The sequence below is a fragment of the Manis javanica genome, chromosome 4 (assembly GCF_040802235.1).
Source record: "Manis javanica isolate MJ-LG chromosome 4, MJ_LKY, whole genome shotgun sequence".
NCBI classification, from domain to species: Eukaryota; Metazoa; Chordata; class Mammalia; order Pholidota; family Manidae; genus Manis; species Manis javanica.
This window is the reverse complement of record NC_133159.1, coordinates 142,596,373-142,623,565: the sequence shown is the minus strand read 5'-3', so window position 1 is coordinate 142,623,565 and position 27,193 is coordinate 142,596,373. Positions and strand designations below refer to the sequence as shown.

The window sequence follows — 27,193 nt, the reverse complement described above, 5'->3', positions numbered from 1 at the left end:
TCCCAGAAGGCTTTCCCATGCATCACTGCCACTGAGCATGAAAAGCCCCACCTTCTCTGGGAGTGACCGGAAGAGCTGGCTTTGCCTTGCCTCAGGTAAATGCTCCGCATCCGGCTACTGGGGAACTGGATTGGCAAGTTATGTACAAGTTATATACACAAGTTAACTGATTAAACAAACATTTTATTATGATATATTTTCAAACATATACCAGAGAGAGTGGTTACACAATAATTATTTGGATCAACTTCATGGAAGTACTTTATACACAGGAGGGGCTGACCTCCTGGTCACTAAGCTCAGAGGAGGACTGTGGGCACCCTCCAGGCGTAGTTGCTCACCTGTCGGATGGCACCCCAGCCCCATCGCTCTGTCAGCAGCCTCTCATTCACGTCTCATCTAAGTCCTGACTGAGGACCAGCCCTTGAAGACACAGTGACATATTTGCAGGCCCTGCTCCTGCCCTCATGGAGCCTCTAGTGTGGGGTGGAGACGGATGTAAACATGAATTACAGGCTCATTTATCCTGCTGTTTATCCATAATTCTGGGAAGAGCTCTGAATGTAAGTGCAGAATGCTGTGGACTCACATGGTAAGGAACCTAATCTAGTTTCATCTGATCTTTGCAGAAATTGGGAGCATGTTTTAGAGGAAGTATTAGATATTTTAATATCATAGTTTTTAAAAGGCAAATAATAAATGCATATAGCATAATGTTTGCAGGGTATTTATATATTGGAAAATATATAGGGATATATATATAGGCATATATAGAGAAAGCATGTCTTCCTCCACCCTATCCTCTGACCTCTCAGTCCCCCTCCCTACAATCAACCACAGTTCCACTTAATGTGCATGTATCAGTCCCGATATTGTGCTGTGTGAGTACTGTATATCTATATATTTATTTATTTACTGGGGGTGACTTAAAAGCCCCAGTTTTAACCACCTTAAAGGTATACCTTTCATGTCTGATAAAAGAATGAGAGTAATGGGATCATGTATGTTATGGAAGCAATGATACTGGAGAGCCCCTGACTCATAACAAGAGGGGTCCAAGGCTTATGACTGTTACAGTGTTTCCAGTGTTTCATCATTTAAGTATTAGGTGTGACCTTCAGAATATGCAAGACGTCATTCCACAACATACTGTTAACCAGATGCCTATGTGTTGGATGTAGTTATATAGAAAATGATTTTATTTGAAAAATCAATTGGACCAACATGTGTCACAAATCTGTTTCTTTTTGCTGTTTTTCAAACAGAAGGGCAACAGCTAGATATGAGCCAATCTGACATTTTAAGCCAGTGCCATTAGAGATGCTATGCTAGCTACCCAGGACAAAGATAGGCAACAGAACAGTCATGGGTTGCGGGTCATTTTGGTGGCCCCAGGTGAGGCCACCTGGTTTGGCAAGTTATATGTCTTGTCTCCATTTAGCAGGAGCACTTTTGTTTACACTGCAACCCCCACCCCCCTGCGGGAGTTCAAGCCATGGAAGCCCTGGGGATCCTGCTCGGGGGCAGCAGTCCCCTGTAGGTGAGCTGAGTTCGGAGGCCCGGACGAGGTGAGCTAACAGGGCTTCCAGCTCCACTCACTCTGCGGGAGCCGCGGGGTGCAAGGTGGGTGGCCCGGGGCCTGTCACGCCATGGGGCCGACGTCCAGGTGAGAGGGAAGAACAGTTCTCTTAATCCTTTTAAAAAGCCTCGTTTCAGGTGAGGCATTAAGGTCCCCAAGAACAGCAAACGGGCAGGGCCTCTCCGCGCAGGCCGGTGGGGGATCGCGGGGCGGAGCCCAGGCTCCACAACCCAGCGTCTGGGTCCGGAACGTGGGGGGCAGAGAAAGGCGACAAAGGAAGGCACCGGGAGGGCGAGACAAAGCGAACCCGCGCCAGGGTGGGCCGCGCGGGGGAGGCGCGGGCGGAGCTGCCGCTTTTAGCGCCGCCGCCCGGTGGTCGCCATGGCGACGCGGGTATTAACGATGCCCGCGCCTGCGCCTGGCCGCCTGGCCGCCGCCGCAGCCGGAGCGAGCCGGGCGCTCAGACTCCGCCCGCCCTCCGAGGGGCCGGCGACTCTCCGCAGCTTTCACAGCCCCCCTCCTTCCGGCTGTTTTGTTTGCCTTTCTGGAGAAGGTGATGATTTGGGGCTTAGCTCATCTGCTGGCATATTGATGAGCTGCCTGGGTTGCTGAAAGGGGATGAGGATGTGGATTTGGGTCAGGGTAGACAACTGGTTTAGGACAAAATCATTAAGACATGGAATACTGGGGCATAGAGCAGGCCTTCTTTTTTGAAAAACTAGGCATACATATTAGCCAGAAATAGTTAAAAGGAAAGGGAAGAGAAAGGGCTACCCCTGCAGACGGGTGAAATTAGATTGGTGGGACCCACCCTGCAGCAGTTCGCTGCATGTGACACTTCCTGCTCAGACTCCTGCTCTAGAAAAAGAAAAGCCATCTGTGCACCTTTTTTTGGGGGGTGGGGGGAACTTGAAGCCCAACCTCACAGTGTTCTCAAACTGTATTTCAGCATGAACAGGGATAGGCTCACGAAACTGTACTCTGAGGGTGGAAACTTGCCTTAATCATCTTTCTAACTGCTGAGCCCGTGATGTCACTGGCCGCAAATTAGGTGAGGGGGATGGCCCACCGTGGTGTACAGACGAAGAAGCCTCAACAGCGGATTTCCCAAGGTCGGCCTCCTGAATGCAATGGGGATTGAGGCCAGAGACAGCCTGTTAGCAGGGATGCCTCGCTATGAGCTCAAACAAAGACCAAAGGGTGTGATGAAAACTCAGCGAATAGCAAAACGTGGGCAGGAACATATGCCTTTCTATCCATCAGGCAAAGTCTTGCCTTTATGACACATCTTGCCTGGGTCTGGAGCATCATACTTTGTTAGGATAATAGAGGCATGTTGATGAATAATAGGCATGTGACAGGGTCGAGTGGGCTGGCTGGAGCTGGCACCCTACTGCTGTACTCTCAGCTGCTGCAGCAAGCTGTGGGATTCCGGGGAATAAGAGGGCACCCTGTCTGACTGGAGTGCTGTTTCCTGACACAGAACTGGGTGTGTCTCACTAGACGGGTGCTGTGACCATTCCAAGAGTCCTAAGTGCTCTGTGATGATCCTGGAAGCCACTCTGGTGTCCCAGGGCTGGGAAGCAGTCTTCTCACCCAGGCCTTGTTCTTTGCCACAGCCAATGATAGAAAAACTATGAATAAAAGTAATAAATGTGTGCAACAACATGGATGGAGCTAGAGAGCATTGTGCTCAGTGAAATAAGCCAGGTGGAGAAAGATAAGCACCAAATGACTTCATTCATTTGTGGAGCATAAAAACAAAACAAAACTGAAGGAACAAAATAGCAACAGACTCACAGAATTCGAGAAGAGACTAGCAGTTAGTTACCAAAGTGAAGGGCTGGGGAGGTAGGGTGTGGATGGAGAAGAGGATTAAGGGGCACTGTAATTAGCAATTACAATATAGGTAGGTCATGGGGAAGGCAGTATAGCACGGAGAAGACAAGTAATGACTCTGTGTTGATGGATAATGATTGCAACGGGCTTGGGGTGAGGGCTTGATAATATGGGTGAATGCTGAAACCACAAAGTTGTTCATGTGAAACCTTCATAAGATTATATATCAATGAAAATAAAAAAAAAAGTAAAAAATGTAAACTGCTAATATTCCTATATTCCAGAATTCTGACCTTCCTGTATTCCAAGGCGACGGGCCAAGCTCATGTTCCTTGCAGGTGGAATGGCAAAGGTGGGGAATGAGTAGGGGATGGCAGGACTAAGGGACTGAGAACATGGGGTGGGGGTTCAGCCCGTTTGTCCAGCAAAGCCAAAAGACAACACACTGTTTTTCAACAGGTTTACCTAAAAGACCAAAGCTCAAAGCTGAAAGCTCAGAATTCTAGAACTGGGCCTTCAGAGATGATATGACCTTGAGTTCTGCTTTAAGTAGAGAAACATCTAAAACATTCTGGCCAGAAGGCTGTCTATTTATTTCTGAAAGACTGTTCCTCAGGGACAGATGGCCCATGCCTCCCTCTAGTATTACTGCATCCTGACAGTGAAGAAGTTCTAAACCATGACAACCAACCTACTCCTTAGAAACACACCTAAAATAGGGAAAAGAAGGCCCAGCGCTGCATGTCATTTTGTAGTCTAAAACAAGTGTTATGATAGTGAGCATTAAAGCAGTCTTCCTTTAGAGGCTGACTTTGTGTGACAAAGGCCCACGAATTCCCACACAATCATGAATAAACTGAAAAAGAACTTTGAGGAAGTTAAAGAGGAATTTTCAATGCCTCACAGAAGTTGCTTCTATGCTTGGTAGAGCTTTAAGGAATATTTAAATACAGATACTAATTAAATTGATGACCAATAATTTAAAATTATTTGGGAATTTACTGAGATATGGGTAGTGACTACTTCTTGGTCCATGGAACCCTAAACAGCCAACTTGGACTAAATAAACCTCTGTTTCCCTGAAATATTCCAAATATTTATATCTAATAAATTGTACATATTCCCCAGGAGCAAATAATTTTATGTTCTGCGGTTCAAGGCATCTAATAAATACTCCTTATGGGATACCACCCCACTCGCCATCTTGACGCCCATCGAGCCACTGCAGGCCTGTTCGCTGTCCTCTAATCATGACTGGAAGATGGTGAACTCAAGCTTAAAAAGCCTTTGGACCAAAAAAATAGGTTCTATGTTGGTCAGAATTAAAAAGTTCTGTCCAGATTACTCTAATTCCTTGAAGGCTGCCTTAATTTTTGGATGTTGACTTAAGAAGAGTTAAAGCATTACAGTGCTTGCAGGGATCCTTGGTGACCATAGTAGGAAGATGAGAAACCCTTTTTCCTAAACAGACATGTGGATCCTGAGTGCATCCGATACAGAACAGGTGAGATGTGACACCAAGATGGATGGATGGGTGAGGAGGGATGGGATGAGCTGGTGCAGAGGGCTTAGACTATGAAGTTAAGGGGCAGCAGGGGACACTAGGTGACAGGGAATGCAGGGCAACACCAGAGCAGGGGTAGAGAGGTCCCAAAGCCAAGATCACGTCTGCTACACTGTTGAGGAGCCCACTGAGCAACGGCACACTGCTGTCCTTCCCCTGCCTGCCTGCCGCACAGGAAGAAAGCCTGGAGCTGCAGAGGAGGGAGAACCTGCTGGTGGCCCGTCAGAGGAGGCAGGCCAGGGGTGGGGGGACAGGACGGTACAGAGGAAAGAGTGGGGTTTTAGCGCAAGGCGGGACCTTCATGATGACTCTACAGCCTTGTTTTACAGATAAGGAGTGAGGCGCACAGAGGATGTGCCCTGTGCTGGGCTGCTTTAGGTGGGCAGTGGCGGAAGTGAAACTTTCACCTACACTTGGGATTTCTGATCAGCGTCCGCTCATCCCGTTTATGAAAGGAAGGAAGGGCAGAAGTGTGTGCCAAACATCACTGATAATGAAAGAGCAAAATGCAAATGAAAATAGAAAAACTCCCCACAGGAAACTGCAAGGACTCTAAAACCCAGTCCATTCAGTCTTTGTGACTAATAGAACCCGAGGCAGTTTGGTGTCAAGAGCGCCAGTTCTGGAGTGAGACTGGTTGGGGCAAATCCTGACTTCTCCACTGACAAGCAGTGTGCCTGGGGCAAATTCCTACGCCTCTCCAAGCCTCAGTTTCCTCAGCCATGAAACGGGGGTCACAGTACTAACCTCCTCATACCGATTTGGGGGAGATCAGAAGATCGCTGCCTGTGGCAAAGAGCTTCCTCAGCACAGCGCCAGGAGCCTGTGTGTGTCTACAAGGCATCTGCGTTACTGAGATGACTACAGAGCTACGACAGGGAAAATCATTTTTCTTACTGGAAAAAATGTAGTAAAAATGTGTTGGGGCTTTTCCACGTACAGGAAAGCGTTTCTATTTTCTTTGGGGTAAATGAGTATATGTATCGTTTTGAATTTCCCACAAGAAAAAAGAATCCTTTTGCTTTTGTCTTTGGTGGAGCATGCTTCCTTTTGACATCAACTTACTTTCCCTTGTTGGTGAGAAAGTCCCAGTTTGAGTTTCACAACTAAAAAAAGGGCTGCTTCTTAGCAGAGCAGAGCATCCTCTCTTTGTGCTCTCAGGCATAGGATGGAAACAATGAAGAAGTTACTTATCTCTGTATTTCCTTACTTTTGTTTTCCTTAGCAAGTCAGTGGGACTTGGTTTATAGCTGAGATCAGGAATTCTCAGTCAGAGGGAGTTCGGGTACCAACATGCTTTTTACACCACCTAAAACAGGCACCGTGAAGTTCGGTCAGTCAGCACCAGTGGGGCACTGCAGACGCCTGGTGTCATTTCTTCAGCTCCTCGTGTGCTGCTCCTCTGACCACTGGCACAGTGGCCCAAAGGCACACGGACCCTTCCCCCCGTCCCCGTGTGTGTGTGTGTGTCTGTGGCTATCTCACTGAGAGACCTGATCCCTGAGGAGTTTAGATTCCCGGTTATTTTTAGCCTCCTTTAGTTTGTACTGACGCCGTCACACATGGCATGCAGCTGTGGAAAGCAGCTGCTGTGGTTCGATTTCTGGTCAGTATTACTTGGCATTTCTTGTCAGGTGATTTCTAAAATTCCTTGTGTTTTTTCTGGTGATCTCAGGAACTTTTTTCCTGGAATGTAAGGCATGATGACCTCAGAGCTGTGATACTCTGATAATCTGCTCCAGGTTGGGTATGAAGCCAGAACCCCTCCAGAAAGGTTTATTTCCATTTTTAGGACCCAAACTTCTCAGCCCAGAACAGTCAGGTCCAGGACAAGAGACACTGGGGGGGACTCTGGTCCCAACAGCTTCTTTAAGCCCCCTCACCCCAAACACACACCACACACCTTTTTCAGTAAACGGGCTACTGTCTCCTGGGGTCTCGGGAGAAAAGCAGAGAGGATGAGGCTGCTTGCTGCCTGCTGGGAGCCTCCCTTCAGTGACAACAGCTGAAATGTAGAGGCGGCTGAGTCATTCAGCTGGGGGAAAATTGGACCCAACTGCATGCTTCCTCATCTCTTGCTTATGCACACCCACCCATCCGCCATGATGCTTTTGCCTTCAGGCCGTTTTGCACTCGCTGTTCCTGCCTGGAAGACTCTGGATCCCTTTTCCAGAGCAACTGCTATTTGTCACTTGTTTCTTAACATCAGTATTATTTTGGGGAGTCTTTCCTGATCTTTCAAGACAGGTTTAACTGTTCCTTAATGTTAACACTTTGCATTATAACCGCCAATTATTCCTGTAGTCTCCCTGCTAGACTGTAAACTCCTGGGCAGGGGCAGGGTCTTGTTCACTGTGTAGACTCACTTCCTAGCCCATGTGTGTAGACTCACTTCCTAGCCCAGTGTCTGGCTTGGCACACAGTAGGTGCTTTGCAAATATTTGCTGAATGATGCTCTAGCCTCAGCAAGAACTCTCTCCTTAAATCTTTTTTTCCATATATTTTTAAGACTGTATCAAACTCTTTGTTCTTAAAATCACTCTCCAGGCTTTACATTTTATCACAGTGTCTGTTTAAGCCAAGTCCTTCATCAGTTCTGAGTTTAAAAGAATCTTCAACTGTGACACCATAGGCTCCTGGATAGGGTCTGTATCTAAGATAAATGCATAAAAGAGAAGTGAAAAAGAGCCAGATACCTTTCATGTGTATCCTGGTCATCCTCCTTCATGAAGCCTTCTTTTTTAAATGGGCTGGTAAGTCTGGACCCCTATTTTCAAGGCATAGTTATTCTTGACAAGGAGATAGCCTAGGTTTCCAACCAAGAAAAATCTTTTATTGACCATCTGGAACTGTTTTTCATTTCCTTTCAAGAGAATTCTTCTTACAGTAGAGAGTTCAGTTACATACGGTCTCCACGAATGCCCCTCCTTGTCCCCACCCCCAACCTTCTGCTTTGAGCAGATAGGAACAAATGCCAAAAGCAGCAATTATTGGCAGCCCCACACAGCACGGCTGCTGGTGTCTCTCGGACTGCTCTGCATGCTTTTTGCAATGGTGTCTTTCCCCAGCCCTCACCACCAAGTGGCATTTGTAAGCACTAGTGTACATGGTGTGTAGGATGATGGCATGTGCCCCTTACAACCGCAGCACAGTATGTGGTATGGGACATTTCTGCCTTAAGAAAGGCCACCAGGACAAGGTCTCCATCTGAACACAAGCCTTCAGAATAACACTAAGAGCACTGGCAGCTGTGTCTGGGGCGGGCAGGGTGACTGGCGGGGTGGCAGCTAACCACAGCAGGGAGGGTTCCACGTGGCTGCCCAGGGGTGTGTGCGAGGAGGCGAATGGTAACTGAGTGTCTAGTCTGAGAGACACTCATGGCACTGTACACTATAAGCCAGGGATCCGCTTTCTGTCCTCACTGACTTTACATTCTAGAAATACCCTGACAGAAAGGCAGAGAGGCAAGACATTTTCTGTACTAGTCAAATCCAAGGGAAGGCAGAACAACTTGATTCCTATGGCAACAAAACTGGCCTAGCTGGGATCTACCCCACTGAAGGCTTGTACCTCTTGTGCCCAAGCCCTACAGTGGTTTGGGGGAAGAAGGTAGCCTGATCAAGGGATATGTCTAGCCTCCTCTGCCCTTTGGGGAGGTGGTGGCAAGACACCAATGACCCTATTGCTACTGTAGGTGGCAAAAAGTAAGAAGGCGGAAAGCAAAAGAGCAACACGAGGAAACTGGTCTCCTCAGAGTCAGGAAGCAGAAGGGAGAGGCACTGACCCTTAGCGGAACTCAGGAGTACGTGTGTGGGAACTACGGGGCTGGACAGAAGGGTGGGCTGAATAATGGCCCCACAGAAGAGACCCGCAGCCTGATCACTGGGCCCTGGGAATGCTACTCTATATTGCAAAGAATGGTATTCTGCTGCTATGCCTACATAAGCTCGAGATGGGGAGATTATCTCTGTTGTCCAGGTAGGTCCTAAATGCCATCACCAAGTGTCCTTTTAAGATAGAGGCAGAGGGAGATCTGACACAGAGGAGTAGGAGGCATGGCCACAAAGGCAGAGGCTGGAGCCACGCGGCCACGAACCAAGGGGCAAGAGCAGCCCCAGAACCTGCAGGAGGCAAGGGGCGGGCTGTGCCCTGCAGCCTTTCAGGGGGTGTGTCCCGTGGACACTTTTGGGCCAAAATCTAATCAGTGACACTGGTTTTGCATTGCTGCCTTCAGAACTGTGAGAAAACGAATTGTGTTTCAGCCACCAAGTCTGAGGTGCTCTGAAACTAAGACACAGTTTAGGTAGATGGGCCATCTGAGGACATTCAGATTATATGGTGGGCCTACTAAGAGAGAGAAACAAGCCTTTCATATTATTATATTCAATAAATGGAGCCAGTATCAAAATTCTGCACAAGCACACAACTGTGCCCACGCCCCTCTCCTGGATTCCAGTCCGCGGCTGCTCTTATCCGGCTTTGTGGGGTGAGGTCGCCTCGGAGCAAGTCACGCTAAACTGGAATAGGCGGCTGCGAGCTGAGAAAAAGAATCATCAAGAGGGTGGCACAGATGCACAACGGCGACAAGAGTGGGAGCAGCAGGGAAGGAGCCCCTGCAGGAGTGCAGGCTGCCTGGAGGGAGGAGTGCGCCCACCAGGCAGGGCCTGGGCCTGGGGCAGCTGGAAGCTGCTGCTCCTGCAGAAGGAATAAAGGGGTAAGGGAATGCCTGACGCCTTTCAGTTCCATCTGAAATTCTTCCCTGGGGATATGCCACCACCTTGGGGGTGTGATTTATTTTAAATAGAGGACTCTGGGCCTTGACCTGCGGGGTACGTGCTGTGTGGCTGTGGCAGGAGTGGGTGGCATCTCCGGCTCCGAGCCATTTCAGGGACGGTGAGCCACTTCAGCTCAAGGAATGGCTTCAGGCTTAAGATGCATTAGAGGTTCTACGGTTTCTCTTACAGAACACGGAGAAGAGGCACAGGAGGCGAGAAATCCCTTAAGTGAGAAAAGCTCTCTTCGGTCTTGGCAGCCTCTGGGCGGCTCTCCAGGGACAAGACTCCTCGCTGCCGAGGAGGCCCTGCGCTGACTTCCCACGCAAACAAACGTGGACCCAACGGCCCTTTTCCTGCATCTCGCTCTACAACTCCAGAGGCCCCAGCTATCCCTGCACCTGGGCAGAGCACCCCAAATGCTCGATCGGTTGCCAGTCAGCATCCCTCACTGAGCATTCACAACACCCAGGGCATAACAGCAGGTCTGGGCGGGGGTTGCAGCACAAGTAGATGGCTCCGGCCCCCTGCTCCAAGACCAGACAAACACAAATACAAAGGCCTGACCTAGAACAAAAGGACAGGTGACGGGTAAGCACTGATGCCAAGAGGCATGAGCACAGGAGCTGGAAGACCTGCCTCCCGCAAGCCCCCAGCATGCTCTGTGGTCCTGGTTAAGCCACAGAACTTCTCTGTTTTTTTGTCCATCTGTAAAATAGGCTTTATCTAATAACAAATGGCTCAGCTTACTAAAAGAATTAAATGAGATAATGTGTGTTGAAAGAAAGCAATTTTAAGACTGTAATTGGGGTTTCCACATATAATGTACAGTATAAGGAAACATATAAAACAACTACACTGAGGGGGGTTGAGAAAATACACTTGTTAGTCAAATTCCAAGAACATCATAACTTCACTGTGACTCATTAGGACACTAATGAGTGATCACTGGAGAAGAGCACATCATGTCAGTTTTTGTCCCCTTCTTTTAGCACTCTGCCTTCCCTGCCTTGGGAGAACGGAACCGCCCCCTCCGACCGTGGGTGGGGCTGCCCACCACACTCCCCAGCTTCAGGGGCGCATGCGGTGGGCTCTATTCTCTGGTCTCAGAGCTGTAGCCTGGTGGGGGGAAGCATGTGATCCAAAGTGGGCCAAGCAGAGAATTCCTATATTTTGAGCAGGAAAGGTTTCTCTTTCCTTTAGGTTGATATGCTGGTGTAATGCAAGCCTGGAGCTGCCTGTGGCCCAAATTTTCCCTGTGTTGAAGGAGTCTGTGGTAGGACAAAATGAGGCCAACACAGAGACTTTGGGGAGGAGAGCTGAAGAGTTGGGCTAGGGGACAAGAAAAGGTCTTGACAACCATCAAGTCCTTGGTGCTTAAGCCCCTGGGGTCCCACAACTGTGAGTTCCTTCCTTCTAGGATGTTCACTTTTGGGTTTAAACTGATGATGTCATCTGAAAGAGTTCTGATTTATCTAGTGAGCTTACTCTGCAACACTAAATAAACCTTGATGAAGGGCAAGGAAGACTATTGTTGGAAAAAGATTCTACAAAGGTCATTGTTTTTCCTGGAAAGAAAAAGGGATCAGTCAGCATTTACAGATATTATTCCCCAACTTTCTAAACCTGGCTCAGCATTAACAACCTTCTGTATTAATCAAACAAAAGGGTTATGTGCACGCATAATGAATACTAGGAGAGGCATTCAATGAAGGTTTGGCTAAATTATTCTAATACCTGACAAGCATGATCAGCATGGGGAAGTGAATTAAAAATATACACAGACAATATTGCTGAAATGTGGGACAGCATTTAAGTTTCTAGAGTATGAAGCACCAGTTATTATTTTTCATATTGTTTGCTTATGGAACAGGAAAAATTCATGTCTCAACAGTAGTGTCAGGAATCGCACAATAGTACTATCTTAGAGGTCACCGCATTTTCAGCTTGCACATGTTCTTGAAGGCTACGTTATAATCTGGGTGCAAACCGCCACTGCCAAAGAGCCGGTCTGTGGTGCAGTGGCACCTGGCCCAGTGTGCTCTGCGGGAGAAGGGCACAGCCAGACCCTGCACTGTACCGCCCCTGGCTTCAGTGTGGCTACAGAATTCCACCGACAACTTCTCATTTAAGCGATGGGAAGGCAGTTCTCTGAAACAAATGTCAGAGACAAAGGGATGGTAAAATGTGAATCCTTTTATGATCGCCATCTTTTTTAACTTTCAACCAGATGTGATCTGCCTTCTTCTGAACCTCTTCACAAGTGTACATCTGCTACCTAAAGGCACATGTTCAGAAATTAAGAGATGTAGCAGATGAAACAGCATAGTGCCAGCATGTCATGGTCCCATGGCCTTACAAGGGGTGGGGGTACTTGGATCAATCTAAGAAGCATAAGTAGAGGAGTGTTAAAAGTGGAAGAGAACCAGTATCGGACGGTCTCACTAAAAATTCTAGGCAGGTCTCAAGTGTAAGTGGAGACTGTTATGCCCATTTTGCCACAGCAGAGCTGTGTACCCGTTACTGGGTACAAAACAGTTCTATTTACCTTTATCCACCCCAGGGTTATTTTGTGGGGTGGTTACAAAAGGACTGGGAGATGTCCTCTTTAAGAAGCCAGACTTCATTACTGTACCTTGGTTTTCCATGACGAACTCAGTCGGTAGCTGGTTTCCTGCTTTCTCTTATGCCCTGACCTCCCTGGAGCCCTGCCACAGAGGCTCTAGAACCCTCTCCCACGTGGCTGCCAGGCTGACATGTTCTTGGCTTCCTACACTCAGCCACCCCTCTCCCCTCCTCCTTATCTTTCTTCCTCCATTTGCACGGCCTCAGGTCATTTCTCTGTGCTGATAACTCTCCAGTCTATTATCTCTGGCCCACTTGACCCCCACACCATCCATGCAGCTGGTCTCTTGGCACCTGTGCCTGCACGGGAAGCAGCTGGGTTTATTGTAGAGCCATCCACTCAACTGCTCAAGCCAGGAGTCCGCGGATTCACGCCAGCTTCTCTTTCATCCTTTCCATCCGAACCAAGTCCTGTAGACTTCACCTTCTAAACCTTTTCCAGATCCACCTTCTCTCCCTTCATCCTTCTTGCCACTTCTCTGTTCAGACTTCCCTCTTACCTCACCTAAGTCGGTGTAACGGCTTCCTCTCTGGTCTCCTGCCTCATCATCCTACTCTTCCAGCTGCAACCACAATGATCTTCCTAAAATACAAACATGTAAATACAAATACAAATCTGATCTCTTGTTTGAAACCCTCCTTTAGTTCCTCATTGCCATCAGGGGAAGAAGTCCCCGACTCCTTCCAGTATCTCTGTGATCTGCTTACCTCTCCAGTTCCCAGGCTTCCCATTCCATCCCCCGAGCCTCCCCAGCCGCAGCCCTGGCCCCACTCAGCCGTGTTCTCTGTTCCTTCCTGGCTTTCACACTGGCTTTTCCGTCTGCTAGCCGACTCTTTCCTTTTAACCTCTTCCCTATTCAAAGTTTATCCTAAGGAAATAATCTGAAATGCCAACAAATATTTATTACAGGATGCTCACTACAGCACAAAAAAATTGAAAACTACCGAAATGCCCACTAAGCATAATTTTTATATGACTGCATAAAATTTTGCGTTAATGGAAAATTACTCATTTTACATATTAAAGGAGAAAACCAAGTTATGAAACTTGCTTTCCCTCACAACTGCATAGATAATAAAATTAGGGTGGCAGTTATTTCTGTATGGCAAAATTATTGGTGATTTTTAAACTATTCTTCATTAGATTTTTCTGTTTTCCAAAATTTACCCATGATCATGGAGTAAGTAATTCACAAATAGGAAAAAAGCATACACACACACACACACACACACACACACACCCATCTATGAGCAAGGTAAAATGAAAGTGGATGGAGACAAGCAATGAATCTATTTGTCAAGGAGGAGTCTTTATACGGGAAGTTTAAATCCTTAACTGGCCGGGTATTTGGAAGCCCCACAGTGAGTCCTGTAATTCTGCTGCGGAGGGTGAAGTGAAAACACAGCTGAAAAGGGTAGGGGAAGCTCTTGCTGGAGCTTCACTGGCAAATGCGTGGGCTCATATTAACTCCTCATTTTGGGGATGTGTGCTTCCATTACCAAATAAATCCCTCCTTCTTCTTCTCCTCTTTACCCCCTGTGGATTTGGGCATATGTTTTAGCGGTGTTGAACCAGCTGGAAGGTCACAAGAAGAAATGGAATTTAGTGAGCAAAACTGAGTGGTTAACTCTGAAAATCCCCAGCTGCTGTGCTTTGTCGGCAGGGAACAACAGGTGTCACCCTCGCCAGTCGGTGGCCAACTATGAGAAGGGCATGGAAAGTTAACACACACGTTTTGTTCCCCAGAAAAATGAAAATCATTTGGCCAAGTCCATAAAGCTGCGTCCAGTGGCCATTGTGGTAAGTTAGTTTTTGCAAACTAACAGGAGACATTTAGTGTGGACCTGAGATTATTACATATAGGGGAGTTTCCCACTGAATCAAAAATCAAACACATACTTTAAAGTATTTTCCATTAAAGGTTCTTTTCTGTCTTAATTAAATCGCGAGTTTAATCCACAAGCAGTATTTGAAGAGAATGGTGTACTTTTGGGAAAATAAGATGAAACGTGTGGCTTACACAAAAATGCCATTTCAATGCATAGAATTGAAAATACAGCATCTTTTGCTCACTTACATATAGTTGCTGATTAAGTGTTCAATTTATGACCCTAGCGCATAGTATTTGTTGCAAAGCAGATACTCCAAGAACTAAGTAATCAAGTAATTAAACTAAGTAATCAATAATTAAACATACTTTTGGAACAAAGATTTCAATCTCTTTGAAGAGAGGGAAGACATTGTACTTATGTAATATTTACATAAAACCCAATAATATGTAGATTATATCTTTGAGGATCTCAGAGTGTTTTCCATGCAGAAACAAGACTGTAGCAACTTGAGGGAGAAGGGCAAATTTCTTTCTTATGTTTAACTCTATTCCTGCGGAGAGTGTCTGTACGTCCTGAGAGGCAGAGCATGATGAGATGAAGGTGGGCAGAGAAGACGTACAGGTCTCCCAGGCTACAGACCCTGATTCTGTTATATTCTAGATCTGGAAGAAAGGAAACCAGCATGAAATCACAAGTCATATCTTGTTGAGGGAACACAAAAGAAGATCCTATTGTGTCAGGTCATTTTAAAACTCCCAGCTGACTTCTATTATTACAGCTGGATAAAGTGAGTGGGTTCTTATTGGTTTAGATATTAAAATGAACCGGAAATATGGCTGTTTGGGTTAAGTGAGTAATGAATCTTATGTGCTGGTTTAATATCCCAGGCTTTCAAGTGGATAATTCTAAAAGCAATGCCAATTTATTAGTTTCTCAGAATTAGATTTGAGTTGGAAAAAAATGATAGTATGAAGAAGAAAATACTATTATGCAGTATATATTTCATTTTAAAGTTTGACTTCTTTCTTGGAATCTGATCTGGGTCTCATCTGTAGAATTTTCCACTTGACACCCTTAAACATTGGAAATATTCCAACAATTGTTTCTGATTCCTTTTAAGCTTCATTACCCAGGATTTCATTTTAGAAAAAATTCCCATGAATTGCATCCTTTCACAGTCAGAAATTGAAGGTTCACACTTCTTGTCAGCAGGAAGTGGAGGTTGGAAAGAATTCTATTTTTGGAGCTGAAAGGCCACCTCTGACCCAGAAATGTGCGGGTGGATGAAAGATGCTTCTATGTTCTGTCTTACTTGATTTACCCAATGAGCAGGAGTGCAACTGAGCAGACTTTTTTCCTTCCAGGGCTCTAACATAACCCCTATTAACCACGTCTCAAGAATTTCAGATTTCCAGGTGTTTATTTTGGTTTTGTGTGACCCATGTCACAATCATTTAAACTTAAGATTATTCAAAACCTTCGAAATCAACATCTTGACTTTCTTCCAAGATAAGAGGGTCAGAATTTATTCTTCCAGATCAGGAGATGGGAAACTAAGGCCCATGGGCCAAATCTGGCTTATTATCTGATTTTGTAAATGAGGTTTTTACTGGAACACAGCCATGACCATTCATTTACATATTGTTATGGATGTTTTTGTGCCACAATGGAAGAGCTGAGTACCTGTAGCATAAAGCATATGATTGGCAAAGCCTAAAATATTTACTGTCTGGCTCTGTACATAAAAAGTTTGTTGACCCCAGATCCAGAAGATAAATTGAGGAATTCAGGAGAGGGCCTGTAGAAATAGTGCCATGAAAGAACAGGACCTATAAATGTGAGTGTCATAAATGTTTAGTTTTTAGGATCTAACATTTTTTGTAATTGTCATGAGATGTATCAGTGACAAGCAACATACTAAGACTCCATTTCTGAAATGAACAGTTTAAATTGAAGGTTGACAGTAAGTAGCACCAACATCCATAGAAAAAGAAATGATCCAAGAGACGGAAAGGTAATCCTGGTACACTGCTTGGCTCTGAAGGAAACAGTGTTTACAAAATAATACAAATATAAACGGTAGCTACTGGTTTTCAGCTTTAGAGTCAATCATCAGTGTGGAACAATGTAAAAATAAAGCTATAGGTGTAAAAAGTTCAAGTGGGGGCAGTTATATCTTCACTTGACATAAAGGTGAGTTAAGAGATGGTCAGAAATGCAAATTAAAACCACAATGAGATATCATCTCATACCAGTAAGGATGGCCAGCACCGAAAAGACTAAGAATAACAAATGCTGGCGAGGATGTGGAGAAAGGGGAACCCTCCTACACTGCTGGTGGGAATGTAAGATAGCTCAACCATTGTGGAAAGCAATATGGAAGTTCCTCAAAAAACTGAAAATAGAAATACCATTTGACCCAGGAATCCCACTCCTTGGAATATACACAAAGAATACAAGTTCTCAGATTCAAAAAGACATATGCACCCCTATGTTTATCGCAGCACTTTTTACAATAGCCAAGATATGGAAGCAACCTAAGTGTCCGTCCATCAGTACATAAATGGACAAAGAAGATGTGGTACATACATACAATGGAATACTATTCAGCCATAAGAAAGAAACAAATCCTACCATTTGCAACAATATGGATGGAGCTGGAGGACATTATGCTCAGTGAAATAAGCCAGGCAGAGAAAGACAAATGCCAAATGATTTCCCTCATTTGTGGAGTATAACAATGAAGCAAAACTGAAGGAACAAAATGGCAGCAGACTCAGAGACTCCAAGAATGAATTAGTGGTTACCAAAGGGGAGGGGTGGGGTAGGGCGGGTGGGGAGGGAGGGAGAAGGGGACTGGGGTATTATGTTTAGTACACATGGCGTGGGGGATCACGGGGAGAACAGTGTATCACAGAGAAGGGACATACTGGATCTGTGGCATCCTGCTGCACTGATGGACAGTGACTGCATTGGGGTATGGGTGGGGACTTGATAATATGGGTAAATGTAGTAACCACATTGTTTTTTCATGTGAAACCTTCATAAGAGTGTATATCAATCATACCTTAATAAAAAATTTTTAAAAAAAGAGATGGTCATGTCTGAAGTTGATGGAATATGAAAAAGATTCTTGTATATTTTTGTATTTCACTGAGTCTAAAGCTCATATTTTTTCAATGTGTAATATCTCTGAGATTGGGATGCACCTTACTCTTGATGATACCTTAAAAGTGTAATTGTCACTGTTATTTTTCCTTAGGGGAATAAAAAATAATGGTGCATCTTATACTAGATGGCATCTTAGATTTCATGATGTGGTATTTTGAGTTGTCAAAGTAACTAGTAGTAAACTAAGGGTAATGCAAAAGTTAACAGTAATTGGGAGGGAGTGACCAAAGGCAGCTAAACCATCTTCTCCTACAGTCAGAAGTCAACAGATAACATCTAAACAGGATACATTTTAAAAAATGACAGCATAAGCATATTACTTATATCTTTTATATTTTAAACTCTTCTACTGCTTGATTTGTTTTAAAACCTGCGTAGCATCAGTTTCTTGTAGCTGCTGTAACAAATTACTACAAATTTGGTGGCTAAAACAACAGAAGTTTATCCTTTCACAATTCTGGGGGCCAGAAGTCAGAAATCAAGATGTTGCCAAGGCCACATTCGTCCAGAAGCTTCCAGAGGCTGCCGGCACACCCTGGTGTTCCTTGACTTGTGGCCAAATTGTTCCAGTCTCTGCCTTTGTCTATACCTCCCCTTCTCTATGTGTCAAATCTCCCTTTCCTTTCCCTTATAAGTACACTTGGGGTGGCACTTAGGACTCATATGGATAATCTGGGATAATCTCCTCATTTAAAGGTCCTTAATTATATCTCCAAAGACCTTTTTTTCCCAAGTGAGTGACATTCACTGGTTCTGGGGATGAGGACATGGACATACATTTGGGAGCTATTACCAGTCTACCCATGCATCAGTTTGATGTTAAAAAAAATAGAAATCTTAAGTAATTTTACACATTGAAGACCTTCAGTGGCTACCCACAACCTCCAGGATCAAGTTGAAACCATGCATTGGTTAAAAATGTGGTCTCTAAACCACAAGCACAAAAAATGAAAGAAAAGTGGGTAAATTGGATTTCAAAATTAAAAACTGTGCTTCAAAGGACACCATCACGAAAGTAAAAAGACAAGTAACAGAATGGGAGAAAGTATTTGCAAGTCATACATCTGATAAGAAAACTTGTGACTGGAATATGCAAAGAACCCACAGAACTCAATAATAAGAAAACACAATTAAATAATGGGTGAAGGAGTTAAACAGACATTTCTTTAAGGAAGACATAGAAAATGACCAATAGGCACATGGAAAGATGCTCTACATCATTAGGCATAAGGGAAACACAAAGCAAAACCACAGCGAAGTAGTATTTCATACTGACGAGGACAGTGATAATAAAAAAGACAGATAATAACAAGTATTGGAAAGGAATAGAGAAATTGGAACCCTCATGCACTGTTGGTGGAAACATAAAATGGTGCACCTCCTTTGGAAACTAATTTGGCAGTTCCTCAAAGAAGTTCAGCATGGAGTTACCAGATGACCTAGTGATTTCATTCCTAGGCACATACCCAAGAAAAATGGTAACAACTCCACACAAAAACTTATGAAGGAATGTTCATAGCAGCAGCCATAAAGTGGAAATAACTCAAATGTTCATTAACTGACAAATGGATAAACAAAATATAGTATAGCCATATAATGAAATATTATTTAATCCCATATTCTATATTCTAATACAAAAGAATGAGGTACAGATATGATATATTGTTATGACACAGATGAACCCTGAAAACATTACGCATAGTGAAAGAAGCCAGTCACAAACGACCACATACTGTGTAATTCCATTACATGAAATGTCTAGAGTAGGCAAATCTATAATGACAGAAAATAGAATAGCTGGGTTGGGTAGAGGTTTCGAGGGAATGGGTGGGTGTCTGCTGAAGGGTATGGGGTTTTTTTTTTTTGGATCATTAATATACAATCACATGAGTAATATTGTGGTTACTAGATTCCCCCCATTATCAAGTCCCCACCACACACCCCATTACAGTCACTGTCCATCAGCGAGGGTATGGGGTTTTCATCTGGGGTGATGAAAGTATTCTCAGTTGATTGCGGTGATGGTAACACAGCTCTGAATAGTCTGAAAACCACTGAACTGTGTATTTTAAATGGGTGAAGTGTATGGTATGAGAATTGTATCTCCATTAAACAGATAGATAGGTAGATAGAAAGTCTACAGAATCAGAGGGCCTTTGGTGCGGTGTCAGCTCCAAGAGAATGTGTAGACGGACGGGAGAGAACGTGCACACACGGCCTTAGCACAGCCGCTGGCCGGTGGCGGACACCCTGTAAGCGCGCGCTGTTACCGCCTACCCGGCACCCGCGGCCTTACAAGGCCCGGGCCTGGCTCTGGCTGCTTTTGCTTTTCATCACGTTAACCTAATCCAGGGCAGTCTCCACCCCACTCGCGCCTGCACCTACAGCTCTACTTCACTCTTAGAGTACCTGAAACAGTTGGAGCGCTCCTGCTTTTCCTACGATACTCTCTCTTGGCCCCCTGCCTTCACTGGCTAATCCCTTTTTTCTTCCCCTTCTGTGTCTCCTCGGCTTTCTCTCTTCCGGAAAGGTTTTCCTAAAGGCTCTGAAAACTGCCCTGCCTTTCCCACCCGGTCAGCTGGTGCTCTTCTGAGCTCCCACGGCTGCCGCATACACTTCTACTACAGCGCTAACGTTCTTGATGCATTTGTCTGCCTGCTTCTTATTCATCTTTACATGCTCAGTGCCTAGCGGAGTGACAGAGAGTAAGAAATGGAAATCTTAAACAACTACCAGGCCTAAAGAGAATTACCGCAGCACCAGCCATATAGAAAAATCTCTTCTAGGGAAAAGAAAAGAGAAGAGAAAACTTTTCCTCCTTGCCATCCAGACTAAAGAACTTCTGTTTCTCTGGGGCTGGGAAGCCTGACACGACTGCTCTGGGGCCTTGTCTTTAATGCGTGCAAGTGCAGACCTGCCCCACTGCCTGCTTCCCACAGCCTGACAGGGAGGTGAGGCCCCTGCCTCTCTGTGACCCCAGTCAAACCCTATTTCAGCTGTGGCCCAGTCAGTTTATTAACACTTTATTGATGCACATGTTCAGACGTGTACTTAATGGGAAGGAACATCTAAAGAGCAAAAACAGCATGATGATGATGTTTACACCTTGCAACTTATGGAAAATGCATTTGCAAACCCTGTAGGAGGTAATGCTAAAAAAAAAAAAAAGCCAACAGAAGGAGTGACTGGTTCCTAAATAGTCACTATGTCATAAGCACAGTCAGTGATAAATCCAGTGAGGTCTATGTGAAATGCCCTCCAATGCTTAGAAGTAGTGAGTACCCTAACCCAGAGGTATCTGAGGGGAGCACAGAGGAACTTGAATTCAGTATCTTCAGCTCCACTCTAATGGTTATAATCCATTTGGATTCTCTGGTGGGAGTTGTTTTAAATATGAGGGCTGCCACGCCGCACAGCTCCAGCGGTGCCCTCCATACTGTAGCCTAGGTGAGGAGGAACCCATGCAGTGGTGCGCACAGAAACCATCTGGCCCTAAGAGGGGGCTTTGATGCAATCCTATGTGTATGAATGCAATAAGGGCTTGCTTAGTTTTATATGACACTGGCCTTCTTTTTTTTTTAAAACAACATTGTCCAGATTGTACATATGACTCAATGAAATGGTGATGTATTTTAAAGGAACCTCCAAACGGAGGAGGAGGGTTGAGTTAGTAAAGTTTTGTTATAGGCCCCATATTAGGGAAGTACTCTTAGCAACTATTAGCAGCCTTCTTCTGGCTCCAGTGTATCTTATTGGTGAGGGTTAGAAAAACAAAAACAATGAAAGGCCAATAGCTCTCAGGCGTCCCCGGAAAATATGGCAGATGTCATGTCTGAAAGTCAGTACATTCACATAAGACAAATGCGACTCAACTACGCATCTTCCTAGGTGCCTTATCAGGCAGGCAGTTGCTCTTCCTTATCTTTATTAAGACAGAAGAGGACCGGAACTGGTGTGTGCACACACACACCCTTTACTTTCTATGCTATTCTAAGCATAATATATATGTAAGGCTTAATTAGTCAAATCCCCTACCTTATTTAGTTGATCTGGTAAACATCTGATGGAAGATAAAATGAGTACTTTTAGTTCTCTCTGATTTTTTTTCTCTAAGTTTCCTTTCTTCCCTGTAACCAAGCACAGACCTTGCCACCTGCCTTACGATACCCACAACTAGTCACTGTTTAATGTAGGGGAGGAGGGAGGAGCAATCTGTCCACCTTCCTAGGTCCCATCAAGTGTCACTTCCATTCTATACTTCTTTCCCCTCAACACCTGTGGCCCTGAGTCTGCGCCTCTCTTTAGGTAGAGGAACATTGGCTGAGGACTCAGACGGAACTGAGCTGAAACCCTAGGTCTGCCACGTACTAGCAGTAGGCCTCTCTGGCAAGTGACACAGCTTCTCCAGTGTCAGTTTCCTCATTTGAAAAATGGCAGCAGCCCCCACCTCACAGCTCTCTTGGAGGGCTAAAGGAGGAAGACGTATGTAAAGCACATGGCCTGGCGGTAGTGCCCAGCAAGGAGTCAAAGGCAGTCCCATATTATTTTCCTCTATTGTGCTTCCTGTATATAAAAAGCTTTATTGAGATATAATTCCCATTTCATACACTTTACTCATTTAAAATACACATCTCAATGGTTTTCAGAATATTCAGAGCTGTATTACTATCACCACAGTCAACTCAGAGTACTTTCATAGCCCCAGATAAAACCCCTTACCCTCCGGCAGTCACCTTCCCGTTCCCTTCAAACCCCTAGCCAACCCAGGCTCACCTGTTTTCTGTCACTACAGATTTGCCTGCTCTAGATTTTTTGTGTAATGGAATTATACAATATGTGGTCCTTTGTGACTGGCTTCTTTTACTATGCATAATGTTTTCAGGGTTCACCTATGTCATAGCAATATATCATATCTGTATCTCATTCTTTTGTATTGGGATATGGAATATGGAATTAAGTAATATTCCATTATACGGATATATTGTATTTTGCTTATCTATTTGTCAGTTGATTGTCCCCATTATTAGACTGTAAATACTTTGAGGGATCACATATTTACTGAACTGATGGGGAACCGGATGAGAGGAATGGACACCGCTGCTGTACTTCCGACTGACCAGACGCTCCTGCAGAGGCATGGCCACTCCCTTGCTCTGCTCCGGTCTGGCCCCTGGTTAACCGGTCAGACTGAGGCTCCACCAGCCCGAAGGTAGATTTTCATTAGCAAAGACAGCAAGGCACAAAAGGTTAATCACAATATATTCTTATTGTGATACATTAACTTCTGCTCAAATTTTATACTCAGTTGACAGTGTGAATGACACCCCTGGTTCTGAAGGTCTCCAGATGATGTTTTATTCTGTTACTTATTAAGTGTCTCTCTGGATAACAGAAGTAGGGTGACATGACTTTCCCCTTTGCTTCTGTTTGTACACTAACAGAATTTAAGGTATGGTTTTCTTATGTTGGCTTTATTTCTAAAGGACTTGGGAACCTTGGGGCTGTGCATCAAAAGCCCTGGGCTGACTTCCTGTGATATTCATTTCATTAGGTTTGAAGAGGCCAAGCTTATAATGGAGACTCACCTGACTATTTCACATGCCTAGAGTTGCAGGCACTGAGGCCTTCAGAGCCCACAGCTGTAGAGGGCCCTGGGCACACCCGCCTCGGAGCCCCCTGGCTGCGTGAGCACCGGCTCTGAGGACTCAGCCATTCTGATGCCGCACTGATGGCAGTGGCTTTCTCGCTATGGAGTTGGGCTCTTGGAGCGCAGAATAGCAGCTCATCCACTCTCTGGTTTTCCGTTGGAATTCAGTAATGAGCTCATTAAATCACCAAGTAGTTGTGACAGGAAGTCATTCAGCTGCTGCTGATATTGCCATGGAAACTATCCCTCTGCTCAGAGCTCTGTCTGTCTCTGCTGAGGAGCACGGGCTCCGTAATCACTGTCATCCCCAAATAACACAGAGCCATCACGGCTTCTGAGCAAGTCCAGAATCAGGGCATACAGAGACTCTACTCTGCTTTCAGATGAATCCCTGTTGATTTTAGTATTTTTAGCACACATTTCAGTTCTGAACCAGTTGTCTTTTTAATTCCTACATGCTGGCTTCTTTCCAGCACCTTTCCAAGAGAAGCAGACAAAGGATTTCTAGGGGGATAGCTGTCAGGAACACCATTTAAAGAGAACCCACTACTTCTCCAAATGCTTGGGCTTCTAAATATGGAAAAATAAGTTCTGTCTTTTAAGGAGAGACCCCAGGAAAGGAATCCCACATTTCATTATAGTTCATATCTTATGAAACCTAAAGGTTTATGAATAGATCAGTAACACCCTAATGCAAGTTCTGAGGTGCAACTCAAAGTACAAAGTGATGTTTGCTTTGTTTTGTTTGCATTATGGGTTATTGCTGAGCTCCCCAACTGCAGGCTGGCCAAGTCACACAAAGGGAGAACTCATCTTATCCAAAGCAGCAATCAAGTCTTTTTTGTACATGTTACGGCACCTGGTATATAGTGAATCTTTCCAGGCATTTTACATTCTGTTGCAAGATTTAAATTAATCTGCATGAAAATCCCATGAGGCAGGTATTTTTATCCCACTTTGAGCGTGTGCAGCTCAAAAGCAATTAGGTAAATTAAATAAATGCCACGCTTTTCCACACTGCATAGCATACCCCACCTCCTGTATAAGGGTAATTTCTGCTGCCTTAGAATCACAGATGGTCAGATTATGAAAAGTCATGATTCTTTTCCAACCAACACCTTCTAGGACATCCCAAGTGATTGTCTGGTCTCAGCTGGTATATCTTCAGTGACAGAGAATTACTAAGAGCCACCTGTATTTGGACAGTGCAGCTGAAATCTCCTGTTAGCTTGTTCCTAATGTGAGCAATTATCCTTCTACTGAGTTTCTACTGAGCCCTAAACTGAGGAGATTTGATTCTGGCCAAAAGTTTGTCCTCTGGAATTTCCAGGTACAGATGGGACAAAAGGGAAGTGAAAGAGGGGCCTAACAAGAAGGGGTTAGAGCTGAGTGAGGATCTGTTTGGGCTCAGGAGAGGATCTCAGCAAATCACATGGGCAAGTAACCTGCTCCCCGGGGCCACGGGAAGCTGCTGTCTTTGAGGAGACTCAAATGAGGGATGTCTGCTCCTTATTCAGTATTACTGTTTCTTTATATAAATACCTATACCTATCAGATACACAGACACCCTCTCCACAAGATGCATGGATATTTTATACAAATATAAGCACCAGCATTTAAAGATGGGCAGTGAGCAGTGATTCCTGGTCCTGCTTCTGAGAACATCAGCAAGGTCCCAGGAGCACAGCACCAACCTTCCAGCTTTGTGAAGCTCTGTGTTTAGTGGTTAGGTAATTTCTTTCTGCTCATGGGAATGGATTTACTCTTACAAATGCTCATTTGCCTCTTAGACGGCAAGGTCTGTAATATGTGCAGACGTCTACTATCTGTATGACTTGGGGCAAACCTCTTTAATCCAAGTGCTTCACTTTCCTCGTCTGTTAAATGCAGGATGCTGTGAATTCCATCACAGGAGTATTGTGAAGTTAAAATGCAAAAGACAAAATCCCTGCCAAAGGTTATCACACCTACAAACATGTGCCCAACTCAGTATCCTATAACAGTGAATGATTAAATAGAAACAATTTAATTTAAAGCTCACTATTTATAATAGGTCAGTTCTCTCAATTCGCACGAAAATGACTTTCAAAGCTTTTAGCAATGATTTATGTTAAGTAGTATTTAATATAAAATTTTTTCCAGTAGTACAGAGTTGGTTTGGTTTCACTGCTCATAATCTAACCTGTTGCAAAGAGGAAGCAAAATTTTCCAGTTAATCACAGAGGATTAGTAAGGTCTCTATAATACTGTATCATTAAAAATGAGCAGATGATCACAAACTCAAAGAGTCCAAGAGTTTTAGTTTTTATAGATTTGTTTTCTAAGTAATTTAAAAAGGTACTTGTGAAAATACTCTGCCTACTTTTAAAAAGTATTTGGGCATAGCCTTTGTAAAAGGAATAGAAATAATGAAATAAGTAATAAAAGGAATAGAAATAATAAAAGTGAAGTAATTTGAAAATAATCTTTTCATCCAATTCACAGCCATTTCTTCTTAATATCTGTGAAATAGAATTAATCTAGAGTTACAAATGAGATCTTCTATAGTTTCTGACACTGAAAGTATTTTATTCACTGTAACTAAACACAGAGCTGCCACTATCTGGTAATAGATGAATTGTGGGAGGTGGGGTCCGTGAAATGGTCTAAATATAGCACTCAAAGAGAATGAACATTAATATAATTATGAAATGGATTAAATCAATATGCAGCACATGCCCAGATCACATGGTTTATTTCCATTTGGATATGACAGTTAGTCTTATGCAGAAAATGTTAAGAAAACCCCACAAAAGGGAAATAAATGAGTCACTTGCTAAAAACCAGAAAAGCTCAGGCTAACCAGCTAGACAGAGACTCAACCATGTCTTTTTCTGCCTCTGTTCCACTTCTGTATGCTGAAAGCACGTCTGAATCACAGGAGAGAAATGTTTTTGGCAAATATACACTGGACACATCCAGCCTTACTCCCACACTTTCTCCTTGTCTCTCTCTCTGTCTCACACACACACACACACACACACACACACACACACACACACACACACACACACACACAGTATTCAGGAGGCTCTGGAATGCATGTGGTTTGTTTTTTTTTTCACAGCAGGTGTAACTTCATACTTATGTTTGACCTAGACTAACATTAAAATATTTTGCTCTTCCTGAGAAAGTAGCAATCACATGAGTTTCCACCTTCCATTGGATGATAGCCCATTAACCTTTCTCTCTCTCCTATATTCTCATTAGGATGAAAATTCTGGCATAGGAACTTTAGCGTGCTTACCCTGGTACAGTGCCTGGTACATTGTTGGTACTCAACAAGTATTCCTTGAGTGAACTGGGTAAAATTCAGTCTTTGCCCCACTGGCTATATGTGCTTCCCTCAGTCTGTGAGCACATTCAGTTTGCTTCACTAAGCAAAAGACCAAAAAGTCCATTTGTTCTTTTCTTCCTAGAGCTACAAAATGCCAAATTAAAAGAAACTATCCATAATGCCAGCTCCCTTCTAACTATTGCTTTCTCTGTCATCACATATCACATTCAAGATTCTTAACAGAGTGGTTTACATACATTGTTTTTACTACTGTACCACTTATTCTTTGCAATCCATTTATCCATCCCCTCTGGCCTCCTTCCCATCCATCTGTTCTGTCCACGTACCCTTTTCCTCCCTCCTTTCCTTCCATCCATTCATTTGTCCCTTTATCTCCTTTCTCCCTCCTTCCTTTTCTTCTGTAAATATATACCAGTGCCTGCCACGTGTAGGTACCGTGCTGGGCACTGGCAATTTGGTATTGAAGAAGACACAGTCTCTGTGGTGCAAGTGCTCTTGATCTGGTGGGAGATAACATGTGTGTAACTTGAGCTGCTTAAACTGGAGAATAGTTCCCTAGGATACTCAGCAGTGTGCTGAAGTAAGTGAAGCCGTGAAACAAACACGGAGATTCTTCTGGGATGACCGGCTTTACTCCATGTAAGTTACGGTAAACGTTTAATAATTAAAGCAACATTTATAATGATAGAATGAAAAGTAGCATTGATTGTTAAAATAAAACATAGAACTTTAAAATGGCCTGTGGCTGTTTTAGGATATGATCCGACTGAATGTTGAGTTTATTTCTTTTCTGCTCGCGGAACTTCCTTAGAAAAGCCTGAAAAGC

At 44.3% G+C, this 27,193-nt stretch overlaps 1 protein-coding gene and 1 long non-coding RNA gene across 7 annotated transcripts in view; one reads left to right on the top strand and one right to left on the bottom strand.

The window, feature by feature from the left end:
- MYO1D (myosin ID) overlaps nt 1-27,193 on the bottom strand; it is a 343,691-nt gene that overhangs the window by 18,278 nt on the left and 298,220 nt on the right. The window contains exon 23 of one of the 5 annotated variants that reach the window (XM_073235185.1): nt 12,558-12,962. The exons of 3 other annotated variants lie outside the window; for them this stretch is intronic. In XM_073235185.1, coding sequence (XP_073091286.1) covers nt 12,926-12,962 — 37 coding nt within the window. In that variant the 3' untranslated portion in view covers nt 12,558-12,925. Of the gene's footprint in view, nt 1-12,557; nt 12,963-13,671; nt 14,875-27,193 lie in introns of those variants that run through there. One more of the 5 variants, XM_073235186.1, reaches the window with a different exon arrangement.
- LOC140849079 (uncharacterized) lies at nt 81-11,577 on the top strand. 2 transcript variants are annotated; one of them, XR_012130600.1, is made up of 3 exons: nt 81-2,132; nt 3,703-3,770; nt 9,947-11,577. It is a non-coding gene; the product is annotated as an uncharacterized lncRNA (long non-coding RNA). The 2 variants fall into 2 exon arrangements; XR_012130599.1 differs by lacking the exon at nt 9,947-11,577 and adding an exon at nt 4,547-4,647.